We start from the raw sequence: 21,553 nt of genomic DNA on the forward strand, positions 1-21,553 counted from the left end.
CCTGCCTGGCCTTTATTTCACGTTTCATTGCGCAGTTTGCAACACCAAGGAGCTGTTTATGACATCAACTATTTGAAAAGTTTAATAAATAAATAATATGAGAAAGAACGATAGATAGGGGGAAAATGTCATTCAACTTTTGTACCGGATGAAAACGTTGAACGATGTTTTGTTTAAATACTGATTAACATTAAAAGGAGTTTTAACATTTTACACATTTCTTTTTTTTTTTTTCTTTTTCGACACAACACCCAAAAGATATACAGACAAGAAAGAATAAAGAGAGTTATATGACTCAGCTCGGGCGTGATTTGAATACTGACAAGCTATGGAACGCCGTATTTGGTCAACCACTACCAAAAACCAAAGTGGGGAAGAAAAAAAAAAAAAATGACGTCAGTTTTCATTATTTTTTTTTCTTCTTCCCATTTCCCGTGCATTTGGGTTCGCCGTGCTTATTTTGCGCTGTAGCGTGTAGACATAATGCCCCGCCAAAACGGATCTTTACCTTTCTTATATTATTGCGTCAACCCGTCACGCGCCACCATTTTTCTTACATTATTATTCTTTCTCGCTATCCGCAAACAGAGGCGTTCGCTGTGTATATACTTCGTGTATCTCTTTATGCACGGTACAGCAAAGTGCGTCGTCTATCACGCGGTTCACTTAAATGTCTTATTATTTGATCGGGTGGCGTGGGGGCAATTAGGTGCGCACTGGACCGCGCGCAAATTCGTGGAGTTTGCTAAATAGCCTCTTCCTGAAATCTCATCAACATTATTTTTTGTCCAAATTCATTCGGAGAAAAAAAAAAAAGAATTATTTTTCTTTTAAAGTCCAGAAGGAAATGGAAGAAAAATGAAGAGGCCATTTTTCTTTTGATTATGCCGGTCGTGACTCGAATAGCATTACATTTAGATGCTATTTTTAGGAGGATGTAGGTCACTATGATTGGTGTTGCCATTTTTGTTTTGTTTTTCACGAAGAAGAAAAATAAATGCGAACATTTTTAAAAATAGATTTAAATAAAACCAAAGATGAAACAAAAAGAATAATAATAAACGTACACGCACGCAAAAAATAGTAATCAGAAAATACTCATCAAAAGCAATAAAAAGAAAGGCTCACACCCACCCGGAGCCCGTGGATTGGATATGCACCAGAACGGAATGACATGCCTAATTTTTTAGAAGAAAAAAATATATATACAGTATGTATACAAATTTTATACACCACCGGCTGCAGGGAGATTTCGTTTGAAAATTTCTGCTGGTACTGGTGAGAAAAACCAGTTTTTTTAATTTTATTTTTTTCACTGTGCGTGTTTTTGGTCAGAGAGAAAGAAACGTTTTCTTTGTTTACCAATATATACCGGCCAAGGACGGGCCGCCCAAAAAAAAAAAAAATCCAGCTGAATTTATAATAACCAAGAAAAAAAAAAAAAATAAATAAGAAACTCATTTCTTGATTGGGGTATTCAACCAATTTTCCCTTTGTTTTTTTGTTTTTTTTTTCACGAACGCTTGAACGGTATCAGCTAAAACATTTCATATGTGGCATATATTTACACAGGATGGAGACCTGACCGGCTAACTGTACTCCATACTTACTTCCCACATTTTTGTTTTTTCAAAGTCGATAAAATCGCAACGACGATTCATCGAGCGTGAAAAAATGTCACTGTTGATCGTGATAGCTTTTCAATGTTCACGATCATATTTTTTTTTTTTTTTCTGTTCTTTTCTCCGTCTGTTTTTTAAGGACAATATTTTTCCAGGCTGCTGAGGTAGATACACATTCCCCCCACTGGGTAGTTTGAACGAATATAAAAGAAAAAAAAGGTAGTTATAATAAAAGCATCCTGTACTGATGCACTTTCATGTTCCTTCAGGCTATTATCTTCTTCTTCTTCTCCCCCATTTTCTTCATTCTTGTTCTACCTTCGTTTTTGATCTTTTTCCTCCTGCCGTCTTGCGTTCCATTCTCCTTTTGGTAGAACCGTTTTCTTTGAGGGTAATAGAACCGCATCGAATCATCACGTCCCCCCCCTTCTTCCCAATTTGGAATACGAGATCCAAGGGGCGGATAATTCCATCCGGATGGAGAAGAAAAAAGCAACTCGTCTGGGTAAACCATCAGCAAGGAAAAAACTCAGGTAGACATATGAGTAAGAGAACAAGGTAAAATACTATCGTAACCGCATCGAAACACGCGCAAAACAATTCCAACATTGTTTGATGTATTGCCAAAAAAAGAAAATGGATATTGTGTTGTGTCACATTTCGAGACTCTTTTTTGGTGAAGTCTTTTTCCAAAGCCCTCAACCCGAATGGCGTCGTTAAAATGACGGAATGCCCTCAAATTGTGTTGAGAAGTACAAAAGAATCGAAAGGGGGCCGATGGGGCGTTCAAAAAAAAAAATAAATAAATAAATAAAACAGAGGGGATATGTGGAAGCAAAATAAAAAATAAAAAATAAAAAATAAAATAAATAAAAAGAGAAGTGGAAGAAGCCCTGAAGGTGGCTCTGGAATTTTGTGTGGCCACCCTCTAGGCCCCCGCAGTGCGTGTGCGGGATTCTTTGACGTTTCACGTTCGTAGCCCCCTTGGATACACGAACTCTGGTGAAGGGGGGGGGGAGGTTGAGCTAAACCAATTGTAACGATGCTTTTTAGCTTCCTTATATCTTTGAAAAAAAAAAATTGCTGTCGACAACATCTTTTGATCCCGTATTTTATTTTATTTTTTGTTCAATAATGACGAGACACTAAAAGATGAGGAGGAAAGAGAATGGCTGGCTTTTGATGATCACTTTGCAGGTTGGTCATCGTTCTTATCAAGAAAATATCTCCCCGATCGCCTCATTGCCTTTCAATGAATCGCCATCTTTTTTTTTTTCTTTTCTCAAAAGGTAACAAAAAACAGCGAGCGCCAATTTCATGTGTTGCTGAACCCCATTCAACAAGGTAACCACTACCCAAACCGGAGTTGAAAACAAAATAAAATAGAAATAAGATAAAAATAAAAAAAAAAAGGATAAAAAAGAAACAAAATGTGAAATACGCCCCGAAGTGATCTTGCTAGTCTGGTGGTCAAAGGAGAAAGCCCGACGGCGTCGCAGTCGAATGCCAGACTCGGTGGCCGACGGGAGGCAGCAACGACGGCTGGCTAGTAACACACACGTAGTGTGAGGGGGACGTGGGCATTTGTTTGGTTTCCTTTTTTTTTTTTTTGCTTTTCCACGTAACCTACTACGGATCTACACACACACACGAGTCAACAGAAGACCAGACTTTTTTAGTGCTGAGCATTTTTTAATACCCTCGATTTCTGTGTGCGTGCGTACGAAGCCTCTTGTTTTGAGAGCCACAAGAAACCCCGTCAGTGTCGCTAAATTTTGTTGTCACACAACAGACGAATTTCACCTGCTGACTGTGATCCTTCCATTTCAACAATTTCTATTTTTTTTTCTTCTGTTGTTGTTGTTGTTACTACTTTTGAAGAAATTATCCGGTTTTTCTCCAACGATGCGGTTATCTTCAGTGTATTAAACGTGACAGTGTCTCAACACACGATTTCACGAGAAGAGGTCACCACGTTTCTTTTTGATTAATGAAAAACCTCTTTCATAATCTTGACCACATGGACGATTTATCTCGATTCGTTTATCGAAAAACTATGACTGTGAAATTAGAGGAATAAAACAAAAAAAGAAGAATTTTAATCAAACAAACAAACAAAACAAAATGTCGTCGATTTGCAAATCGTTTGAATCGAACGCTTGGCGTAGCGACCTGTGCAGCCACTGCTTCCAGTCGAAAGAGGAACACGACCTCCTGTTGCAGCCGATGACCTCATCCGACCCGACCAAAGATGTCGCGTCATCTGCTCTCCCCTCCAGCAGCAGCAGCACGGGATTGGGTTCACGTTACCAGTCTGTCCTGAATCACAGCCGATCTTCTTACAGAACCGGTAGCACGACGGCCGCTGCAACGATCGGCAGTCTGACGCCGGTTGTCACGGCGACCACAACCGTTGCGACGAAGACAACGACGGGACCCGCCACGACGACATCGGTGATGAACCCGTCGACCCGTTCATCATCCGGGGTCAAAGCCATCCTCAAAACTAACGGCAATTCAGCACAGACAAGGACTAAACATTCCAAATCGGTCAACTTCCCCGATGGCGACCAAGACGCCCACGAACAAGTCATCGGCTATGGCGGCCACGAGTGTTTCGACGACGACAGCGACGATGATGAAACGGATCATCGCAATAACAAAAACGACGACGACGACGACGACGATGTCCCTTTCACCGAGGAGGAACGCATGGTAAGACATTCTTTTGTTTTGGGTGCCATCTCGCACCTCTTTTCTCTGTGTGTGTGTGTGTGGGTGTGTCTACTACCTTGCGCGTGTGTGCGTTTTTCCTTGTAGACTTTCTAATGGGCGTTCGGTGTCCTTCGTTACCCAAATGACATTCCAGGGAATGCAAACCATTATGGTACGTGGTGTGTATTGGGAATTGCGGTTTTTAGTGGACAGAAACAAAAAAAAAAAAGAGAAACGAATAATAAAAGACGATGTGATTTCAACGACCACCAATGGACCGCGCCCGTCTTTTTCTTTTACGACATTATTTCGGAATTTACCGAAAGGAGATTGTGCGACAGGAAAAAAAAAATCGTTGATGTTCCACAACGGACCTTTTTTTTTTTTTTTTTTTATTATTATTCGTTTTAAACTGCTGCGTGCATAGAAGAAGAAGATGAGCATGTTTCACGTCCGATATAGGGACGGCTTTTTTTCTCTTTCTTTGGTTAATATGTGCAAACCGCTAGCTTTCAAACGGTACACGGCACATGTATTACTCGTTCTTTTCTCTCGTGTGTCCTCCATCTTCTTCTTGATGTCCATCTCTAACCATCCTGTTTCTCCTTTCTTTCTCTTTTATTTTTCTTCCCATTCTTTTTCTCCTTTTTTATGTTGAGTCGACTCATTCCGATCTCTTCATATGGGCAGGTGCGGGTTTCGTGTAACAACCTTTGACTCCGACTCGAAATTCATCACGGACACCTTCAGGGCTTTTCCTATGTGTGTTCTCTCTTTCTTTCTTCTCCTAGATTTTTTTTGTTGTTGTTGCTTGATTTCTTTAATCCACTTGTATTGTTATTACGTCTATACATTTGACGATACATGACGTACCAAAGTCCAAAATCTGTGCTAATCAAAACTGGCTACCTGCATATCCTCACCGGTTTCACCTGGGCTCTTTCAATTCCATCCGAAGTTGAAGCCTACCGGAATGTTTTAAAGTGGGTTACTCAGATTTATTTACTTGGTTTATAAAGTAAAGCAGTGAGCCAACTCGTTGCTACCTAACTAACCTTTTTTTTTTTTGTTTTAAAAAATATTTTTGCTGTTGTTGTTTTCTTTTCTTGGCTTATTCACACACACACGCATGCAGGGGGGGGGGGGATCTTGTTTGGTTTCACACGAAACCCTATTTACAAAGAGAAAAAAAAAAAAAAATAAATATAAGACGTGGGGTCGTGTTGAAGGTTACATGTTTTGCCCCGCTATGAAGAAGATAGGCAAATGATAACTGTCATTATTATCTCTACTCCTTTTTTCCTTGTTTCTCGATGCGTGTGTATACTTCCTATATTTTCTATTTCTACTCTGTGTGAGCGTCGTGTTCGTAACAACGAAAAAAAAAAAAATTCTTTTTAATTACGAAAGGAAAAAGAAAAATTGAAGTTGGCAAGCGTTTGGAGGGGCGTCGTGCTGGGGCACCAGGTTCTCACCCAACCCCAAAGCTGTATTTTTCTTTTAAAAATCCTAGTATGTGTATAACTAACCCACAAAAAAGAAAAAAATTTTAAGGAGAAAAGGAAAGAAAGAGAGAGAGAGAGACATATTTTTCTCCCAGTGATTGCACTCTGGCCCTATGACCCCAAAATTTTTTAGAAAAAAAAAAAAAAAAAGAAAGCTCATTTTCTAGTTCTTTTCACCTCATCTCCATAGTCTGGTGTGAGAAAAGAGCGGGTAGATATGTTTTGACATCATTGGCTTCAGAGGAGCTTGCATTTTCTCTAACGACGAGAAAGTGTTGCAGACGTGATATTTTTTTTTTTTTTCGCGAAAATCAGCAGATGCTGGTTTTTCGGGAGAAAGAAAAAAAAACCGCTTCAACCACCTCTAGGTTCTATTGAAATGGAGTTGTCAAGAAATTAAAAAAAATAGGAGAAAAGAGAAGAAAAACAGGGCAAGTTTCGATGGGGTTTTATCTTCAACCAGATGGCCCGTAACTCTTTCTTTTTCTTTCCCGCTATACAAAAACACGCTTCGTTCGGTTCTGATTACGTTCACCTATTTTCTTTCTATACACTTCATTTTATCTGTATAGAATTACTCTTGTTTATTACCGTTTTCTTTTCTTTCACAGATCCACAATCAAACGCAAAAGAATACCAGCTTCAATTCGGTCAGCCGTAACTTGTTGGCTTCCGAAGTGGCTACGTTCAAGAATCACGGCGTGTCGTCGACTCGCGTCACTTCATCGTCAACGTCGGCGCCTCTGGTGACCATCCGACCTTTTGGCCAGTCGGCACCGTCGCTAAACAGCGCAGCGCGAACCAATGGGGCGGTGTCCGATTGCCCCAAGATTAACTTGGTTTCGCCCATGCGAAACGGCCAAGCCGTCCTGACGGCCCGCACGACGACGACCAACAACAAAGAGGAGATGAAGAACCGTGAAAATTTATTGAAGAAATCGGATCAATTGATTGACAACGTCGCCAAGAAACCTGAAGTCGAGAAGATCACGTCCTTTTCCGATCCAGTTCCAGCTGTCATCACCAATGAAACTGTTGTCGAAGAGCAACCGTTGCCTACACCGCCCGCTTCGCCTACTCCCACTTCAGACGTTGCAAACAACACGAAAGCCATCGTTCTACAAGCGAGCAGAGTCGCATCCGGCCGGATTGAGCCTGACAGCTCGAAACCAGCATCCAACCGCATCACGTTGACCAGGAAACCTCCCGTGTGGAGGGAAAAGCCTCGCATTCCCATCAAGCCGCAAACGGCCGGAGCTCCTCCGCCAGCTGGAGTGGCTGAATCTATCGTCGCAGCGCATCCGGCCGCCAAGGTCAGCACGAGCGAATCGAAATCGCCGCAGATGAAGCTCCAAAACGCTGAATGTCAGCCTGGTCAGATAAGCATTCGCTTTGTTCATCTATCATCCGGGGCTGATGATACGGTTCAGGAAGCCCCTTCGAACGTCCCGTCTTTAATTCCGGCAAACGATTCGGATGTTCCTATTCAAAAATGCCCAGTTGTTAAACAACTTAGCGCGCTGGAACGTTTGGATTTGCTCGGCTCTTCGGAGAATTTGACCGAGACATTACCCCCGTCTTGCGTGGCCTTGGCGGAACCGAGTCCGCCGCCGAAGGTTGCGGAAGTTGAAACGATTTCGCCAAATTTCGTCTTGGAACACTTAGCAACAGCGGAAGTGGTCACTCCCCCGAGAACTCCTTCGCCCATTACGATCGCAAACGAGATCAATAACAACCCAATCAAGGCCGTCCTTCCCGAGCAGGAGGCTCAAGTCCAAACGCATGCGGATCAACCTGGAACGGAATCGAGCAAATCGCCTCGCTTGACAAACAAATCGCTGGACGAAACGAAAGAAGTGGCGTCGAAGTCGGAGAGCTTCTCTGTCGATTGCCGATCGAATTCCACCAGGGGGCTAACGCGGTCGGCCTTCGAAGCCCTGCGAGCCAATTTGGCCGGATCGTTGGAATTATCGCGAGTGTGTCAGCCTCAACGCGGCATCAACGGCGGCAATCCCAAACGACAGGCTCCTCCCACTCCGCTTTCGTGCGACACGGAGCAATCCGTTAGCCAGTCGGATTCGGCTCCGTCATCTCCTCCATCCTCTTTGGCTTCTTTGAACATGGCCGATCCTGTGGTGCCTTTACCTCCACCGACTCAAAGTCCACCGTCACCCCCACCAGCGCCTGCCCTGCCCTCTCTGATCGAGTGCGTCGTTACTACCCCCGTGAAACAATCGCCTCCTCATTCGATGGAAAAAAGCAGACCGCCCGATCGAGCCATTTCGGCCAGTCCTCGGTTCCGGAACAGCTTGATCTGCACGTCTCCGGATGGCGGGTCGATGGCGGTGGACGAGGAAGACGGCCATCCGCGTTCCGTGTCGCTGACCCGCGTGGAACGGTCGGACAGCCAATCGATGTCTACGAAACCGCCGTCGATCCGCAAGTTCATCAAAGAGCGCGCCACGCACTTCCTGCATATGGCGGACGCGGGAGGAAGTTGCGGGGGCGGATCGTCGAGACCTTCCGGCTCGCGACTGTCACGCTCGGACCGGTTCGCGGCCGAGAGCCGTGCCGCCGGTAAAAAGGGCAAGGGCCGTTTCTCGCTGCGCAAGTTTCTCGGCCTCAAGAAAGATGGCGGATGGGACGAGCCGGCCGAGCCGCTCCCACCAAAAATCCGCCCGGAAATCGTCCACCCGCTCGATTTCCATCCCATCGGTCAGGTTCAAGTCGTGCAGGGCAAGATAGAAAAGAACAACAGCAACGACAGTGTCATTGGGCGGTCGCCGGCACACGACTCGATTTCCTCCAGCGATTCGGGTCGTCATTCCTCGTTGGAAATGCAGCAAAGCGACTCGTCGCTAGGCAGCAGCGATTGCCCATCACCGGCCAACAGTCATCAAAGCAACTCATTCAAAAGCTCTTCTCTTAAAGGTATTTATTTATTTTTTGTGCGCGCAAAAAAAAACATACCACGACAATCAAATGTTTTCGGTGTGAACAGGCCGGCCGAAACCTCCGCCACCGCCGCGTTTACATTCGTTGGATCAGCCGCTGGTTGTGGCGGCGACGCCGCCGCAACGTTCGAATGCGTCGACTCCAACCAACAGACCTTCGCGTCCACCTCCGCCTAAAACAAGCGATTCCCATGACGTCGGCCGATTTTCTCCTTCAACGGCCCATAACAGCCGCCCTAATGCGGCCGAATACGCCAATCTAGGTTAGCGCATTTTTTTTTTTGGTGACAAGTTTCACTTTTTTGAAAATACCTGTGAATTTTGACGACACATATTTTTTGATTTTTTTTTTTAACGTGCAGGTGACATACGCAATGGCATGACGCCGAAGAAGCCGGAACGAAGCGCTAGCATGAGAACGAGGGAACGTTCCACGACTTACGATTCGCATGCCTTGGAATCGAAACAGGTTTCTAGCATGTCCAAATTTATTGTTTTTCTCCTTCCCCTATAACAAATCTGTTCTAATTATCGACCTACAAAACAAAAATGTAGGACGGATTGCATTACGATTGCGTTTCGATCCAGCAGCCTTCACCAGTCAATAAACCTAAGGCCGATGAAGATGGTTATATCATTCCAATGCGAATGAAATCGAGTCCATCGTTTTCGTCCGTCTCCTCGTCGTCGGCCAGCTCCGGCCAGCGGCACAGCCTAACGAGCTTTCAACCGACGCAAGAAGGACCCCCTTCAAGGCGGTCCAACCGGCTCTCCGGTATGAGGCAAAGCCGTCAAGATCTTCACGTCAAATTGGAAGATCATTATGGAACGGTGACTGGCGCCAATTTCCAGGCTCTAGCGCAACTTCTAGAACAGGTGATTTTTTTGTTTGTTAATGGACCGAGAAAAGGAGAAATTATCCATCCGCAAATGTTCGTGTAACCGGGTATAACGCTTGATTGTGTGTGTGCGACAGGCGACGAGCAAGAGACCCTTAGCGCCCCACTTTCACGAGTTGCGTCGCGTCAAGAGTCAAGATTTGAAGTGGAACGTCTTTGGCGATTATCGGCCGCTCTTGAGGACGTCCAGCGTGACGATAGTGCAGAGCAGTTGGCAGAGCCACGACCTCCTTCTCTCCGTCTACAGCGAAGCCTGCAAGAAATGGCTGATAATAAAGCGCCGTTCGCCCAGCCGGCCGTCGTCAATTTTATGGCACACGTTCCAGCACCACTTCTTCCCGCTCGGGGAATCAAAACTGCTGGTCCGTATATTATATATATATATATATATATATTTTTTTTTTTTTTTTTTTTTAAGAGTCTAACGTTACATTTTGATATTGAAGGAATTGAAGTCTTCCCACCTGGTCAAGTGGCGATGTTGAAACAGTTGCCGCATCTCTTGACTATGGAAACGGAAGGACAAATGGAACGCCTTCAACAGAGCCTATCCATTTTGTTGCAAATATGCCGGGCGATGGAGTGGCTTTCGCAGCAAAAGCGAGTGGTCGACCGTCTGAATCACGAAGAGCTCGTTTTTTACCGTGAACATAGTCAAGACGCCTACCGGCTCCTCTGGTTGCCTCAAGAAGCCGAGTCCGGCCTTGGCCTTTCAGTCAAAGAAACACTGTCCAGCTGCATTCGACTTTTGACTCCTCTGCTGTCCAATCAACTGGCCGACAAGCTCTTTGTTATCCTGCAACGCGACGTGATGTCGGTGGACAGGATGTGCCAGTTCTTGGAGTACACCATGTTCGGTCCGTCAGCCGATCTGATTGATGGAGATCACGATCAATCCGACCTGGACATGTTTCAGCGCTGGCTTGATGTTGAACGGGCCTCGACACTCAATGAGCTCATCCGGACGCAGGGTCTGTGGCGTGTCAAGCTGTCCGTTGTGGAAGAATTCCGCTTGTCCTTTCTCATTTCTACGTCCCCACATCATCTTTTCGATACTAGCCAAATATAATTCTTTGTTCTTTTTTATTATTATATATATATATATATATATAAATGTTCAGTCTGGTCTCTCTGGTGTGCCTTGATTTTAGTTTCCTTATTATCTTTCATCTTCGTCACGTCTGTTCCCTTCCTTTTGTTTTTTGGGGAGAATATTCGTTTTTGGTCTTATCCTTCTATTTCGGTTGGGATAGGAGCCGAACGTTTTCTCCTATTCACGAAAAAAAAACATCATCCAGATACCAATGCCTTCCGACTAATTCGCCGTCCTTATCGTTGTAACAAAATGTCATTGTAATTGGTACGAAAAATACAATTATATTGCAATCTAAATGTGCTAGCTGCACACGAAGTTCTGCGGTCAACAGAAACGTGGAAACATGTTCAAAAAGGATCAAAATTTAATTGGAAACAATTTTTATTTCATCCATAAAAGATACAACATACAAATCAGTTCACATGCTTTTCGTCGGGCTTTGTGTCTGTTTCGCACGAATCAGTCTAATGTCCCTTAAAAGCAATCAAACTAATAATGCCCAATGCTAAACAATTATGGATGTACCATGAGGGCGAAGACCTCGCAAATCCATAATCGCATTGATAGCTATTTTTATGTGGAAAGAATTTAAACATCGTTCCTAAATGTCTGGCTAGGGGCTATCATTCGAGCGAAAAACCATCAAATTGGTAACAGATTTTCTGCTCTGGCAACGCCGATTGTGACGTAAAATTGCGAAAAAATTCATGAAGGACGTGAAAGGCGACTTCTCTTTCATATGTGGATACTAGTAAACTATGGCTGAAAAAATAAGCCATATTAATTTCACGTGCATTTGATTCTACTGCGCTTTCTATTAACCACGCGAATCTTAACGTATTAAGTTTTCCCATAATACTTGCCAGGGAGGCAGGCCACGGCACCACGCCATCTGGTTGTATGTCCTACTCAAAAGGAAGTTAGATGAGACCATGGTCTCGCAGAAGAAATTGATAGAAATCAGGGAATGCATTAAAAACTTTGTGAAAGATTACAAGTTATATTTCTATGAAATTTTGTTATTGGATTTCGATTATGTCACGTTTTTTCTTCTTGAATAAAAAACCTTCATATTACTGTTACCAGATGGCACTCACAGAGGGACATTTCTCAATCAGAATACAGAAAAAGTAAAATCTAATAATTTATAAAATGGTAAAAATTTGATTTAAAAATAATATTGAACTTTAATTGTTACACCTGCAAAACTTTTTATATTATTCGTAATAGAAACTTGTATCATGTGTAAGTAGGAATTCTCAAAGAGCATATCGCCCTCTGTGCAAAGCAGTACATTCTGCAATGGCTGTCAGCATGTGCATGTAACATATGTCTCAACGTTCTCTTCCTTAAGTGTGACCTATTTTTGTCTTGACATTTAAACGTTGGTTGTTGACGTCCGCAAAAATGGCCGATCTAGATGATTTTTTCGCAAAGAAAGATAAGAAGAAATCTAAAGTCAAAAAGTTTACGGCTAGCGAGCTGTTGAATTCGTCAAAGTTCCAGCAGGGAGAAGACGTGGCAGCTGCTCCGACCGGTGTCCCCAAGAAACAACCAGCCGAAAAGCCCAAGAAGGAAGAAGTTGCTCAGGAATCTGGAGACTCAGAGGCTGCCCCTGTTCAAAGTAAACCAACTGCAGAAGCTGAAGAAGAAGAATGGGGGGAATTTGAACAAGAGAAGGAACGTGACTATTCTGGTCTTAAGATCCAGAAATTGCAAATCCAGGATTCTGAAGATGACTATGGTGATGAATCTGGTGAAACAGAGCTGAATGAAGAAGGTGAAGTTGTTAAAAAGGAGCCTGCAGGACCTTGGAACAAGATCAATGCTCAGCCAACTCCGAATGGTCAGTTGCCTCTGTTAAGTCTCGAAACCAAAACTTTTTCGAACATCTGTGATAACAAAAATATTATATTTTATTACAGTTAAAGTTAAAGAAGCAGTTGTGGAAATTCCTACTCCCAATACTGCTGGAGGTGTTTATATACCACCAAGTAAGCGAAACCAGCCAGCAGGAGGTAGCTCAAGCAGCTCTGCATCTGCATCAAGATCACGAACTGGTTTGAAATTTATTTAACGTTTGAAAAAACACAGTTCATAATTAAGCTCATGCTTTGTGCAGGCAAAAAAGAGAAGGGTGCACCAGACTTGAATAACCAAGAATTTTTCCCTACATTGTCAGCAGCTGTGGCCATTGAGCAGAACAACTTGAAACTCAAGAAGTATAGTTTTAAAAACTTTCATCTGTAATGAACTTGTCTGATTTTAAATGATCTATAACTTTTCCCAGATTTGAACAGACGGAGCGTGGCTTTACCGAAGCTAAACCCAGCCGATCCCATTCTAATCGCAACGCTGTTGTTCCGGGACACGAGGGTCCTCATCTTCACTTGGGCAACAAATTTAATGCCCTTTCCAACGACGACTAGATAAAGGAAATGTTAAATGAAAAGTCAGGGTGTAAGTCTTCAGCTGTAAGGAAGAAAAAAGTATGAGGTGAATGAATTGTTCTGGTTGTAATTTCTCATTCTTTTCCCCCCTCCTCTTTGTGGGCGAGAGTCAACTGTCAGCAGCGAGAGCGTAGAGGGAAAAAGGGAGACGAATGTTCATTGGACTATGTTCTATAGTTGATGCTAGCTTAATTGATTCTTCCGTTGATACTGAAACTGAGGGCTTTCTTGGCGTTCAACAGAGACTTTTTGTTCTCTGTAGTTTTCTTTTTTTTTTTTTTCCTTTTTTTTGTACTGCTCTTGGAAAACAAGGCGCAGGTGTGGGAATTGAGAGCTTTGATTTTGCGGTATTTTTCTATTGAGTGCTCCTAAGCGATCCTACTTGCCATTTGCGACCAAAAACAACGTATTGATCGATATTAGAGCCGATTATAATGAATTCCCTTTGCACTTTGATACTGCTCCCCAAAAACGTCGTCCCGCGGGTGCCACCCTTCTTTCAGCAATTTACCGCTCTTTCCCTTCTTTCTCTTCTTGTATCTCCAGGTTATAAAATTTTTTTTGCTCGCTACCCGCGGTTGGATTGGAAATGACATATGAAAAAAAACAAAAAACTAATAGATTGCAATTCAATTTTCCAAGTTTTATTTTTATATCAATGGTTATTGTCGTATATGAAACGATGATTTGACGAGTCACACGTCATCTCCTTTCGTTATTATTATTTTTGTTTAATTGTTTTTACACGTCTATCGTGTTTTCTATTTTTCTCTTTTTGGATTGAGCAGTCCATACTGACCAGGGCGTTTTACCTTTTGGTTTTAGACGAGCTGTTGAAGAGTATCAACTTAAGGAGGAAAACGTAACATGGCTTAATTAAAATGTCAGCCTTTTCATCTGATAAAAACACCTGCTGCTTCAAATTGTCACCGTTCCAGCGGACAATTCGTAAGAAGTCGTGCCCAGCAACGCTATTGGCAAAATCCAGCCAAAGTGAGCGCAGCTGGTCCACTTTTGAACCGATCTTGTTTTTACACTAAAAAAAAAAAAGAGCAAAAAAGAAAAAAAAAACGAAAAAGAAGAGGCAGCAGCAGCACATAAAAACAGTTCTCGTAAATTGAGAGAAAAACAACATTCCAAATGTAGTGGTCTAAAGACGTATAAGGGGAGCAATGAGGAGAGTCAACACATGATCATATGTGACATTTCAACAGTAAGTTTTGGATTTGAGGATGGCACGTGCTGATCGGCTGGGCCCAAGCCATGAGAAGAGGAACTTGAATGAGTGAGATCGGTTTTCTTCTCAATTGCATTAAAGGAGTGTGTGACGCGTTTCAACGATCAGAAGACTGACCACGGCCGACGTCAACATTACCCCGGACGTCACGAAGCAAGAAGCCAGCACCGTGCACTCGAGCATTGAGTCGTAGACGAAGAGTCCTGCAAGTCCGGCACCACGGCTTAAGGTGTTTATCAAACCCCAACCAGTCGCTCTTTAAAAAAAAAAAACAGTTATTTCATAAATTTGCGTACTTAGGTATTTACGACAGCTTCAGGCATACCTGATAGATGTGGGGCACGTCTCTGTAGAGGCCACCGTCAGTGAGGCCAATCCAACCGCAAAAACGGCATTGAAGGCTGCTTCCACTGCAATGACAGCCTCTGGAGATCTCACGGCCGCTAACGTAAGTGTTAACAAACTACACGTTAGGAGGGATATACCTATTTGTAGAACGTAAGGATTCAGGTTAGAAAAATTGTTGAATTGACCGTTGTAAGAATGTTGCGTTATACTGATAAGTCTGGCGCGGCCAAATCGATCCATGAAGATGGCCGCCAAGACAAGGCCAGGTATGAGTGCGACCTCGCCTATCAGATGTTCGAGGAAGACTTCTCCCAGATGGATGTTGTAGTCGAAGTCGAGGGCACAGAACGCGTCCATACTGTCAAACGTCGTGCCCTCCATTGTGCAACTCTCGAAGCGATAGGGAAAGAAATCCGTGTCGACGAAGGTTGACTTTAAAATGGTGGAATTGCGGAACAGGGACCGGCTAGATTTGATTTTGATGAACGAAACACGATCGAAGTAGCACGAATCGAAAACAACGTGATTGAGGATTATGTTTTCGAAACGAACGTTGGTGAAACGACCGTTGACGTAGATCACATTTTCCATTGACTGATTGAATTGGATGTTGGCGTAGCTAACGTTTGTCAGCGTCGAAGATCTGAGTTTAAAGTCTTGTCCCTTTAGATATTTAACATATTCCGGGAACCAAAGAGACAGCCCGTAGTACCTTTGAATAATATATTTTTCAAGATTTTTTATTAACTGACCATAAAAAAAGAACAATTTTCGAATTTACCCAAACGAAGCGAAAATCCAAGTGACGAGGAGTGGGAGCGTAGCTCGTCTGTGATTGGCAGCAAAAATTTTCGAGATGAGCGATCCAAACTGTAGAAAAAAAATTTACAAACGAGAAACTGTAAGAACCCAGTCACGATTTTTCGTTTCAGTCAGGTGAAGCCATCGATTTTTTGTTTAGTTATTACTGCGGATCAGGAAAAGCAGGCAATTGACATTTTAACGAAATCGTGCGAGAAGAATGAGTTGAATTCAGCAATTGCTAACCAATGGAAGAAAGAAAACTAGTCATGGGATGGGGGAGAAAAGAGGCTGAGGTTTTGACTGAAAGTTATTTCGAATTTGGGTTTTCCCCTAATGTTGAATATGCGTTCGTTCTTAAAAGAGCCACAGAAACCACTAGCGTGAAAGTATGTTTCGTTTACAACTTGCTACACATTTTCAAGTTAAGGAAAATGAAAGAAAACAAGGAAAAAAATCCAGTTAATCTCAGAATCTTTCTCGGTTTGCGTTAAGATAAATAGGGTTGGAGGGTAGCCAACCATTGGGATCAGACGAATTGCAGAAAGAATGGCGTGCCGTTAATATAGACAACAAATTGCTTTACAGATGGCTTAGTTAGGAATTAGGTTAATGTCAACTTTATCAGTCGGCTCTTTTAGAGCGAGGGTCCCAGCGAGTCTGGAAGAAAACAATCGGATTAAATGAATGTAATTACATTGGCCAACGTGTACGACAGAACCGAAAGAATGGATTTCTGTCGGACTGTCGTGGGATGAGATGTTTCCTGGTCCTTGTCCTGGCTGTTTTCTCTTCTAAGTTGATGTTTTTGAGATGATGGTAGATCTGTTTCGGATACTTTGTACTCATCCACAGTCAGCTTGGGGTGATTCTTTTGAAATATTCTCTGTTTAAAACACGTTTAAAAGAAAAAAGGAAAACGGGGTAATTAGTCGTCGTTCTTTGCGACACGCGCACACCAGATGCTCCGTTAACAACAGCTGATCAGTAAATAAGAAAGCGTGCCATAGATATTATTGCGGTTAAAACGACTGGGACTTTTTTTTTGACTAAAATATAGGATGCTTCAATATCCTCTCTAGTCGTCAACGACAGATAACACGCGATTCAACTCAAATTTTTACTGTGTGGTCAGGGACCCGCACTGTTACCTCGTCATCCGTAAGCACTTCTGCTCGTACGCGAACTTCATTTACACGTATTATTTATAGTCATTGCTCCATATACTAAGCTAGCTTAACGTAGATTTCGCTCGAGTTTATGGAACGACCAGGAATGACATATTCATTATGTACTTGGTAAATGACGAGCGCCTCGCTTTCGTGCCCGATTTGCAGAAGGATGCGTGGTGATTCGGGCAGGGCCAACAACCCAACGACGGCCAACGGCGTGGGAATTGCGCAGACGATCAAGAATATGTGCCAGGCGCTAAAATGTTCCTGGCCGTCCAGCACCACCATCAAACCTAGAAACACACATGTAGACACAAATCACGGACAGGCGTAAGGAAATTTGTTGCAAACATATCGGAATTTGCCGCGTGAAAACCGAAAGACCGTGACCCAATTCTCAGGTGGTAGTTCGCATCAGCAATCGATACCTGCCTGCCTTCCCTTCAAATTGTTTTTTTTTTTTTTTTTTTTTTTTTTGTTTCATTATTGGTTGCATGACCTCATAAGCAGCATCCTCCTACTGCTGGTTTTCAAATGCGATTTGTGTTTCTTTTGTTTTCAGATTTCCAACGGTTTCACCCACCCACATCATCCCAGCGTGTGTTTCTACAACTTACGGTGATTGCGGCCAACCCAATTTCTCATCAAGGCTTGGGCGTATTACAGGTAACCCTTCATTGCATAGCAAGCTCATCTGCCGGCTATATAATAGATTCTATGGAAAAAAAATAAGCCCGCAATTTCCATGATATATGCATTTTAATCGAGTTTCTAAGAGCCGCCATGCAAATGATTCTTTCTGTGGCGAATCAATTCATTTCTCTCCTCTCGATTCCTATAGCTGTTCGCAACGAAAGAGACATACAGAACTGGATTCTGACCTGTTTTGGGGAGGATGGCCCATGCCATTAGAGCGACGTAGATGCCACCAAAGGCCCAGCAGGCGAGGAGTGCGCTCAGGTACTTGACTCTTTGCGGCCGCGGGATGAATTCACTGAAGTAAGCGATGAGTATGGGCAACGAACCACCCAGTCTGGAATATTAATGCAACAATAAAGAGATAAAGAAGAAGAAAACGAGGCAACCAATGGAAGAATCGGTTCAAAATCCTCCGTTAAGTTATGACATGATGGAAGAAAGAAAAGGGAGATGCCCATCTTCTAACGGATTTCCATTAAGACCACATTCTTTAACTGGACAAGCGCAGCAAATCTGAAGTCAGCTTGAATGACACGTTAAGGTAATAATGGAATAAATCATAACAGTATATGTAAGGGAATAATAGCCGAGATCGTTCACATCGTATTAGCCTAAGCTGTTTACGAGGACGACTGGCCAGCCGCAGCAATGATGACGGTGCGATAGTGGCACTTGGTGGAACGGGCCACGGGCGGAAGCCATCCGGTCTTTATCCGCGCCGCTGATCGGCACCGAGGCACCATTCAATTATAACCCTCCAATAGTCTGATTCCTTTTTCATTCTTTTTCCTCCCCCTTCTTCTTCCTGACATGTTGGCTCGTTTCCCAAGTCTGCTCACTTGGGCCCGCACTAGCCCGTCGCCAAAACTTTCGCTTTCCTTCACCCCTCCTTCGTCACGTGTTTGCTGATAAAAAAAAAAGAGAGGCCAAAGATCATTTGGTTGGTAGATTTAAAAAAAAAGCAGTTACGACCATAGATGGAAGAAAAAGGGACGGATTCAATCGAATGTCGTTATCATCGTCCGTCTTCGTCTTTCAATAGGAATTGACATGAAAAAAAAAAACTTTCTTCCTCCAATTTCGCTCTGAGAATCGGAACGTCAGAGTGGATTGCAGAAGACAAACATGCCAAGTAAAGAAAAAAAAAAAAAAGAACGGGACATTGGCGGGCTCGGCGTGATAGTTGGATGCGAGCCAAAAGCGTAATTCTCCCGTGTTAGGAAGAGCGGAGGGGGGAAAGAAAAGCCGAACGCGATAGAATGAAAAAAAAAGCGCAAGGGAGGTAGGAATGAGGGGAGAAAGGAGCCTTTGCTTGTTGGCTGTTTATGTATTGGTCTATTGGTTATTCGGCCTCTGCCCGGTCTATTTGTTTTGTTGATTACAACCGCGATAAGTCGAATGGATTGCCTCTGGAGGGCCTTACAAAAACTCGTGAAGATAAATATGGCCCGGTAAAACGAGCTCGTTTTGAAAAAAAGATGTTTCTTGGATGAGCGAATAAAAGAAAACGTAGGAAAATTTAATAAGGAAAAGAATCGATAACAATATTTCAATTGCGTTATTTCCGTAGTAAAGCAAGAAGCTGGAAAACTCATTCCGAAAAACCACTTTGCATGTGTTCCTTATTGTCCTCTTTCGTATAGTGCCGGATCCAATCACTATTGTGATAACGGAGACCCATGTCGTCCTTACTGTCGTAGCAACTCTTTCATTTTCCAATCTCTTCGCGTTTCACAAGTGGATGATTTAATGGGGGCCAAAAAAAGAAAGACGAGAATTACCCGATGCCGCCCAGCAGGCGAGCAGTGAGGAAGGTGCCGAAAGTGGGCATAAGAGCGGCCATCAAGTCGAAAATTGCGGCCAGAGTCATGGCCGTCAGCAGCGTCCTTCTCCGGCCGACACGATCAGCCATGCAGCCCCACAAGAGAGCGCCCGTCGCTAGGCCCGTATACGTCACCACGCCTGATGCAAAAATAAATAATATTTTATTAAAAATCAATTAAAGCAGGTGGCAGGTCGTGACAGCGAGACTAAACGGCGATTCATTTGCTTATCCCTCGAATTTATTGATCGACTTCGTTCGTTATTCGTTATTCGATTAATATGTATAATAAGGTAACATTAATCCCGTTACACAAACTTGACGTTCATGAGTTTTGGGATGACTTTCGCTCGTGCCCTGAAAATGTCAGATGAACGTGTGCAGAGAACGCGTTCGAACGAAACTGAAAGGCAATTGCATTTAGGTCATGAACCATCGATCGGCTCTTTGTTGTCAATTTCTTATACAGTAGTTTCGTCCAGCGATCTTCTCCGTATGGATTATCGACATCAATAAATCGGACCCACTCCCTTTTTCATCTTTCAGAGAATAATGGCGGAATGTTAGGTGCACCGTTACTAACCTAGAACCCGTTTTTCCGTTTGGCTGATGCAAAAGTCCACCTCGGCGCTGGGCAAGACGAAACCCAAGACCAAAAGTTCGGCCGTGTCGGCTGCCAGTCCCATTCCGCAGGCTGCCAACAACATCCAGTGGAAACGTCCGATTCCGCACTGGGCGATTCAATACAGAAAGCAAGTCATGATGGGAAGCAATAACAGAAGCTTTGTAGTGCATCAAATCTGATTTGATATAACATACCTCGCTGATGGCTCTCTCGTGGAACTCGGATAGCACCGTATCGGTCGTGTCGTCTATGTGTCGAGGCACGCGCTCGGAAGGCTGCGTGTTCAAAGCCTGAACTTCTTCCTCCAACGAAACTTCCGCCAGTGTTTCTTCCGTGTTCGTCATTTTTGTTTTTGTTCCCTTTTTTTTTATTCTTTTTTTTTCAAACTTTTCTTTTCGATTGAGCCTAGTGCAAGTAAGTTTTCAGGGATGGATCTTTTAAATTTCAGGAGCTGATCGGGGGGTTGTTGAAGAGGGAGAGATATGAACGTCTACGACGTGTACTAGAAGCACAAGAGAGAAGAAGAGAAACACAACATCCAACGCTGCAGGATCGATCTTGTTACACAGTTTGTTCGGTAACAGCATCAACCATTTTGGGTCTGCTAGAATGTTGGCACAGGTTGGCACTCAAATGGATGTACTCCGCAACCAAAGGTGCACACAGGAGTGAGCACTGTCCACACAAGGTACACACTATGCGTCTCGTTTTTTCGGTTTGGTTTACTCAGCACAGAGTTTGGGGCACAATCGAACAAGACGATGGCGTCGCCTTAGCCGACCACTGACGCACTGCAGGCAGCAAACAATGAGCAAGTGTCTCCGCCGCCGCCACTGCGCCGTCCCCTTCGTCACGCGCTCATCGCGCTTGCGTGTCAAAACTTTGCCTTTTGCACCGGTGGGGCCAGGCAACCTCCGTCCTAATGCTTGCCCTGCCCGTCAGTGGTTGTTGCCTTACCCAACTTGTTTTTGTTTTTTTATTTTATTTTGTTTTGTTTTGTCTTATCTTCTCTTCTAACAACCCTTGGTACAATGAGCTGTGTTCTAGAAACTCGTTAAGAACTCTTCTAGACTGATGCATCGTTTTCACTAAAAAAATTTTCTTTAGGATTTTGTGTTTATTCTTGCCGCCCCTAAGTGATGGCCCACAGTTCGTTTTCTTTCTGGCATGGCTAGGCAGAAAGATAAAGTTGATTTTCCCGTTATCAGCACTTGGCCTTTCCGATGACGATAAAACAAACAAGAGTTTGGGCAACCTTTTCTTTTTGCTCCTGTTACGATAACATTATTTTCAACCTGGTCTGGCGTTTCCAGCTAAAACGATGTCGAACCGTATGACGCTGCCATTCCCCAACGGCTTTTAATGACAGCAATCAAAGTGAAAAGGATAGAAACTGGAGGAAGTCTTTTACGGATCGAGTGAAAATGAATGGATCCTGTCATCGACAGGCGTAAGCCAATCCTGCCGAGCACTTTGGAGTGCGCATTTGTCATGAAAAAAACGCTTCAAAAAGGAGGAGGGATCGAGTGAAAGTTGCATGACGTCATCCCGGGCAGAATCAATACGCCCGTGCCCGGCGCATTTCGTTCCGCTCGACGTGAGTATGTA

The 21,553-nt window shown here is 43.5% G+C and overlaps 3 protein-coding genes across 3 annotated transcripts; 2 read left to right on the top strand and 1 right to left on the bottom strand.

The window, feature by feature from the left end:
- The first annotated feature begins 3,150 nt into the window (after positions 1 to 3,150).
- Positions 3,151 to 11,087, top strand: LOC130686634 (mucin-2-like). The gene is given in 8 exon segments (XM_057509767.2): positions 3,151 to 4,337; positions 6,454 to 8,773; positions 8,844 to 9,059; positions 9,159 to 9,265; positions 9,352 to 9,672; positions 9,773 to 9,941; positions 9,944 to 10,057; positions 10,142 to 11,087. Coding segments are annotated over 8 exon segments (4,461 nt in total). The 5' UTR covers positions 3,151 to 3,746; the 3' UTR covers positions 10,765 to 11,087.
- Positions 11,088 to 12,071: 984 nt separating this feature from the next.
- LOC130686649 (protein CDV3 homolog) lies at positions 12,072 to 13,520 on the top strand. The gene is made up of 4 exons (XM_057509785.2): positions 12,072 to 12,637; positions 12,717 to 12,851; positions 12,914 to 13,013; positions 13,082 to 13,520. Exons 1-4 carry the CDS (start codon positions 12,199 to 12,201, stop codon positions 13,218 to 13,220), a joined length of 813 nt encoding a protein of 270 aa, XP_057365768.1. The 5' UTR covers positions 12,072 to 12,198; the 3' UTR covers positions 13,221 to 13,520.
- A 359-nt stretch (positions 13,521 to 13,879) lies between these two features.
- Positions 13,880 to 20,849, bottom strand: LOC130686661 (synaptic vesicle glycoprotein 2A-like). Its single transcript, XM_057509801.2, has 10 exons — positions 20,140 to 20,849; positions 19,904 to 20,051; positions 19,280 to 19,460; positions 17,681 to 17,832; positions 16,923 to 17,092; positions 16,325 to 16,513; positions 15,608 to 15,696; positions 15,036 to 15,538; positions 14,804 to 14,963; positions 13,880 to 14,734 (listed from the first exon to the last, which is right to left on the bottom strand). The coding sequence occupies exons 1-10, from the start codon at positions 20,287 to 20,289 to the stop codon at positions 14,554 to 14,556; spliced, it is 1,923 nt and encodes a 640-aa protein (XP_057365784.1). The 5' UTR covers positions 20,290 to 20,849; the 3' UTR covers positions 13,880 to 14,553.
- Between the last annotated feature and the right edge of the window lie 704 nt (positions 20,850 to 21,553).

Source organism: Daphnia carinata, chromosome 2 (genome assembly GCF_022539665.2).
Source record: "Daphnia carinata strain CSIRO-1 chromosome 2, CSIRO_AGI_Dcar_HiC_V3, whole genome shotgun sequence".
In the NCBI taxonomy this organism is placed as follows: Eukaryota; Metazoa; Arthropoda; class Branchiopoda; order Diplostraca; family Daphniidae; genus Daphnia; species Daphnia carinata.